This window comes from Notamacropus eugenii, chromosome 2, assembly GCF_028372415.1.
Source record: "Notamacropus eugenii isolate mMacEug1 chromosome 2, mMacEug1.pri_v2, whole genome shotgun sequence".
Lineage (NCBI taxonomy): Eukaryota > Metazoa > Chordata > Mammalia > Diprotodontia > Macropodidae > Notamacropus > Notamacropus eugenii.
Genome location: NC_092873.1, coordinates 444,294,609 through 444,300,608, shown reverse-complemented (window position 1 = coordinate 444,300,608; position 6,000 = coordinate 444,294,609). Strand labels below are relative to the sequence as shown.

The following is a 6,000-nucleotide window of genomic DNA, read 5'->3' as shown; positions in this document are numbered from 1 at the left end:
TTTGTTAAGCTTAATGAAAGAGTATTTGATCATTAAAATGAACAATACCACCCTCTGGGGGGTGCTGCAACAATGGGTGGGGAGCAAGAGTAGCCTCAGGCACAATGGGGAGGTGTTGAATAAAGATAAGGGAGCATAAGGAAAGACGATGAAAAGATTTTGAAAAACCATTTGTACATGTTTCATCTGTTGTGGGTAACAGAGTTAAAGTCATAATGATTATATTATTTTCCAAATAAATACACAAAATTCAAGTTATAACCAAACAGTGGTTAAGTCTGCTGACAGGTTTTAACAAACAAGTGTTGGCAGGTGAACCTGTCACACAATATTGGACAGTCCAGCATGCATTGACAGGAATACATGCATGTAATGACTTGTTTATAATACAATGCTATATGGTTACATGGCATAACATTGCATTATCAAAATTTCAATGCAGGAAAAAACCCACAAATTTACAATAAATTATTAAATTAAAGATGCATCATTTTTTATAAAAAATCCTTTGTGTTTTTTTAAATGATGAAAATCTTTTTAAAAACCACTAAAGGGTTAAAGAAAGTAGATGTCTAGGGGGGAGATGAGCAATTTTTTTTAAAAAGGAGATGATAGGCCAAATAAGTTTGAGAATTTCTGATTTGGAAGAAAGTTATTGCTACAACCTCTGGATAGTTTCTAGGATTATATTATTGACAGAGCTTACTCTTTCTAGGATGAGCAAAACACTGTTTAGTCTCTATCTCAATTTCATAATAAATGTGTAGTTCAAAATTTTTGAATATCAAATGAATAAAGGCTTACATGTACAAATGTATGTAATATATACATATGATATATGTGTATATATATATATATGTCTGCATAGTAGAAAATATTTTCTCTGCTTTATTTTACTTTTATAAGGTATGTGTGGATGTAATACATGAAAACTGCTGGTCAGGGCACTACTTGGTTGTCCGGTGTGCTAAAGGTATGGATTTTCAGCAGCCTTAAGGACATCCTCATCTATAAAATGATGGGGTTAGACTATATGCATTGTAAGTTCCCTTCCAGCTCTAAATCAATGATACTATGAACTTTTTATAAGCAATAAGAAAATGTTTAGCATATATAATTTTGGCTGAAAGTTGTGAACAGCTCAAATGATAATTTATTTTAAGTGTTATTTTAATTCTTCTTAAGTATGTTGTATTTTATGATGCTCTCAAACATGCCTCTTCTTTCCATCATTTTTCATATCCTTAATGGTTGTTGGTTGTATTGAATCCTTTAAAAAGAAAAAGAATATATGTGAGTTTTGTTCCCGCTACCTACTGACATTTTAGCTTATCAACCGTCTGTTTAAATAATTATTTTTTCTTGATAAGGCAGTAACATAGGCAGGTGGTTAAATATACCTATTAGTTTCAAAGAACTGCTTTAAAAATTCATGTTAAAATTGTTTTTATATACAACTGGGAAATAAGACATACAGGCAATGGAGTATAGAAATCTATCTTGCCCTAAAAGAAAATAGAGGAGATGAGGACAAGAGAAGGGAGGGGTGTGATAGAAGGGAGGGCAGATTGGGGGAAGGGGTAATCAGAATGAATGCTGTCTTGGGGTGGGCAGAGGGGAGAGATGGGAGAAAATTTGGAACTCAAAATCTTGTGGAAGTGAAAGTTGAAAACTAAAAATAAATAAATTTTTAAAAATGATAAAAACATTCATTAGTTCTTGTGGTAACCATCTAGGACTATTAGTGTATTTTCTTTATTGAGATGACGAAGTTAAGCCACTGAGAATTTTGTCAATACCAGCTTTGCTTCTGGAAGATGTGTCAATGCTGTCCATGACCTCTAGTCACCTAATCTTGACTTTTTTTTTAACGTTACCCAAGAAAAGAAAGCAGGGTATACATGACACGCTACTGACATCATGCGATGTCAGGATGCCTAGGTAAATGTCATCATTGTGACTAATGTCTGACCTTGACCTTGACCAAGTACTTAGGTTCTTTGAAACTCGGTTTCCTCATCTATAAATTGAGTTGGGTGTGGAATTAAGCTCCTTTGCAGTTTTAGAAGCCTACATGAAATATCTTTCAATTCAACTAAACAATAAAAGACACTAGTACAAAATAAAACTAAACACCCCTTCCCTTTCAGCAGGCATTCTACTGGAGGGATAAAACATGTGCAAAGATAAATAAATGCAAAGTGACTTAAGGAGAGAGAAAGCATTACCAACTGGGGAAAATAATGAGATTTCATAGAGGAGGTAGTTCCTGAACTACTCCTTGAAGAAAGATAAAGATTCTCAAAGTCAGAGATAATGGAGGCTAGAGGGGATAACTTGAGAACAGATGTAGAAGTGGGAGATGGAATATTGACTATGGGAAAGAGGGTTCTCTTCAAAATAACCTTTTCAGTATGAAAGTGCAAACATTCTAATCCCATTTTACCTTTGGAGAAAATGAGAGTCTGAAAGATGAGATGACTTGCCTCAGGTCACACAGCTAATAAAGAGATAGAGGTGGGATTCCAATCCAGGTCTCCTGACTCCAGGTGCAGAGTTCTTCTCACTATACACAGCGGCCTTCCTTGACTGAAAAATGATTGTGCAAACATAGGAATAGTCCCAAGAGATCTCATCTTACCTTCCTTTTAAAATACACTGAGGATATTTCAATTGCCCTCTGTGGCACTGCACTCTCAATTCAGATTCTGTAAAAGATGCAGCTAGAAAACTGTTCCTTTTACAGAGAAACGAAATGTACTCGCCATGGAAAAAATAAGGCCTGTCGTCAAAACTCCATTTCAAAATCAAATTATTATTTTCCATCTCAGTTGAAGATAGCACGCAAGGTTCTAGTAAGGTGAAGGGATGGGAAGGAAACAGTGAAAGTAAAAAGTTGTACCAACATAACATCAAGAAAAAAATTTTAAGCAAATATAGAAACTGGCATTTTCTAACATACCATGACTTTAACATGTTAAAATGGAATTTTGTTTAATTTTATTTTTAACAAACTTAATGAAAATAAATTTAATATTTTATTTAATTAAATTTAATAATTAATATTATTTAATAAATTTTAATTTTAAGACCTGCATTCTCTCCCTCTCACCTCCTCTTCCATTCCCCATTGAGAAATCAAGAAAATGAAATTAATTACAAATATGTATAGCATGATCTCAAAAATTAGGCAAAAGTAAGTCAATGGTATATCTTATGGTTACCAATACTAACCTAATGGGGGGAGAAATTTAAAGCTGGGTCCTATGGCCTAGAAACCTACAACAAAGGTCCTTCCCACTCTTTGTTTTAATCCACTGACAGGTCCACCTTAATTGGTTTTCAGGGACACAGCATAAAATGGTCAGAACTTGCTCTCCTATAGCCCGATAGCTCCTGCCCACTTGAGTAGGTAAACTGTAAACATCCATTTAAAGAGAAGTTTCTTTATCCCTTCTTTAGAAAATCCAAAGAGGAAAAGAGTCATTGAAGACTGATGTTGGCAGGAAGGTATTCCTTTTCTAAGGTGTTTGAGGGCAGCTAAAATTAACTGCTCAGACTCTAGTCCTACATCAGGTAATGGATAACTTCTCACCTTTGATTTTCAGTGAGGAAGAGACAGCTGCTGAGAGTTGTGACATCGTTAAGTGTGGGAATCAAAAGGTTCTATTTAGGTACTTCTGAATTCAAGTTCAGTTACATCCTGCTAAGATGTTAATGTTTATGGATTTCCAGTGTACTCCAAATTATATCTAATACAGAAATGATGAGGCATGTAGCTATATACAACTATTCTAAGTAGGAAAAGAAGTCAAAATGTTCTGGGCAGACAATAACACAATGCCAAAAAGAAGCTGGTAGAAGTTCTACTTGGTTTTAATACTACCATATAATGAAAACTTGTGTATTAGAATAAAAATATTTTAAAAAATACGTACCTAAACATGACGGTGGTGGAGTCCATTGTCCATGCAAACAATAGGCTGTCTTAGACCCTTGCAGGAAATGATAATCTGAACATCTGTATTCTACTGAGGAACCATTTTCATAACTCTTTTGTGATAAGCCAATGACATTGCCATATCTAATGACTGGAGGAGAGCCACACTTTCCTTCATATTCTACAAAAAAAAATCATTTTAAATTGTTTATATCAAATTAAGAGACCAAACAGTAAAGAAATACTATTACTCTTCAAATTGTTAGGCAATTAAAAGATAGACAGACTTTAAACCATTTAATTTTTTTTTTTACATATGAAACTCAGACACTTTATTACAGTTTCCAAATATGTCATCAAAATAATGTCTTACTTTTAAATTTATTATTAACTTTAAAATTCCATCTCCTAACATTCAAATTAGCTTTTATACATACAAAATTTAATATTTATGACTGTATTTATTCACAACTGGTCCAAAAAAGAAAATTCACTAGTTCCTACCTTGAAATTATTCTCTAAGAAGATATTTTCTCTTTTCTTTCTTTTTTTTAAAGCACATAAAGCCACTACCTAACAAGAAGATAAAATTGAATTGTGTGCCCTACAGAATTACATTTTTACAACTAACAAATAGAAGTATATGCAGAATAATTCTACATATATGTGTGTATATATGTCCACACACATATACCTATTTGTGACTAACAGTAGCCATGGACAAATGGGGGGAAAGGAAAACAGAAATAAATTACATGATGCTTTTTTTCTGTCTTTTTGAAAGGAATTGCAATCTGTACATAGTAGATTTTCAGTGTTATATACAATCATCGTTTTTATTGAACTGTTATGGAAATGCTTGCTTTATTCCTCAAATTAAAAATAAAACTAACAAAAAGCAAAGTGTACTACTGATCTTGACCTTCCCTCTGCCTCACCCTAGTCTTCCACCCTTTACAGTTGGTGCCCACTAGGACATAACCTGGAAATGTAATTACTTGCAGAACTGCTTAGCTCATACACAGAAATAAATCTCTGATTATGCTGATGTGTATTTATCCTCATGGGAAGAAGAGTCTTTACAGAACTAGAAGGAATCCCATAATAGGTACATAGGTATAAGTAGGGCAGAGGCACCCAGAATTTCATCTTATGGCACCTAACATCTTGAAGGTAGCTGCAGCCCTCTTCCATCACCATGTCATAGCTCCCTTTCATTTATGACAAAATCATCTCTAAGCCTTTGCCCAGCCTTAGAACCACTGTGTTTCAGCTAAGAACACTTTGAGAAGACTTGACAGTACCTACCTTACAATACCACCTAACAGTATTCTTCTAAAGTATATAGGCTGTATGCTTGTTTTCTTGTAGTCTCTTTTATTGTTAGCTTTCTTAATGCTTATTGTGGTACCTGGAACATAGTTGGTACTGAATAAATCCTTGTTGATCTGACTCCACTCAATACCACATGGCCGGTTTACTTGTTTTACTATAATCTCTTCTACTGACAGCTTCTCAATAATAACAAAGGTACATTTGTACACTTTTTCTACTTTAACCCATTTTTGTTACAGCAATAGTTTTCCAATACCACATGAGCAATATACTTGTTATTTTCAATATTTTATTTTTTTATTTTAATTTTCAACACTTATATTCAACATTTATATAGATATGTTTTGAGGATCCTGATAAAAAAAATTTTAAGGATTAGAAGTTGAATCTACCCATTTTTTTCAATATCAGAAACCTAAATAATGATTAATTAAGTAAGGCAGGTAATTCTCCTCTATGGACAGTTCAATAAGATAATATTTTTAAAGAACATAGCCCAGTAATTGGCTCATAGTGGATATTTGATAAAGGCTTGATTCCTTCCCTTTTTCCCTCTTGTAGAAAAGTCACCACACACACACACACACACACACACACACACACACACACACACACACACACACACACACACACTACAATACTGAATAAAGTTGAATAAAGCTGAATAGTTTTGGGAACTTGTCAAGATGTGATCCAAAGGCCTCCCCATTCCTATCCAGTCCTAC

At 33.9% G+C, this 6,000-nt stretch overlaps 1 protein-coding gene across 4 annotated transcripts in view; it reads right to left on the bottom strand.

Annotated features, from left to right (window-relative positions):
- Nucleotides 1–204: 204 nt before the first annotated feature.
- F13B (coagulation factor XIII B chain) overlaps nucleotides 205–6,000 on the bottom strand; it is a 42,653-nt gene continuing 36,857 nt past the window's right edge. For 2 of the 4 annotated variants that reach the window (XM_072648314.1, XM_072648315.1), the window contains 3 exons: nucleotides 3,939–4,121; nucleotides 2,642–2,852; nucleotides 205–1,270 (listed from right to left, as the gene is read on the bottom strand). In XM_072648314.1, coding sequence (XP_072504415.1) covers nucleotides 1,237–1,270; nucleotides 2,642–2,852; nucleotides 3,939–4,121 — 428 coding nt within the window. In that variant the 3' untranslated portion in view covers nucleotides 205–1,236. Of the gene's footprint in view, nucleotides 1,271–2,446; nucleotides 2,590–2,641; nucleotides 2,853–3,938; nucleotides 4,122–6,000 lie in introns of all 4 variants that reach the window. The other 2 variants (XR_011975593.1, XR_011975594.1) reach the window with 2 other exon arrangements.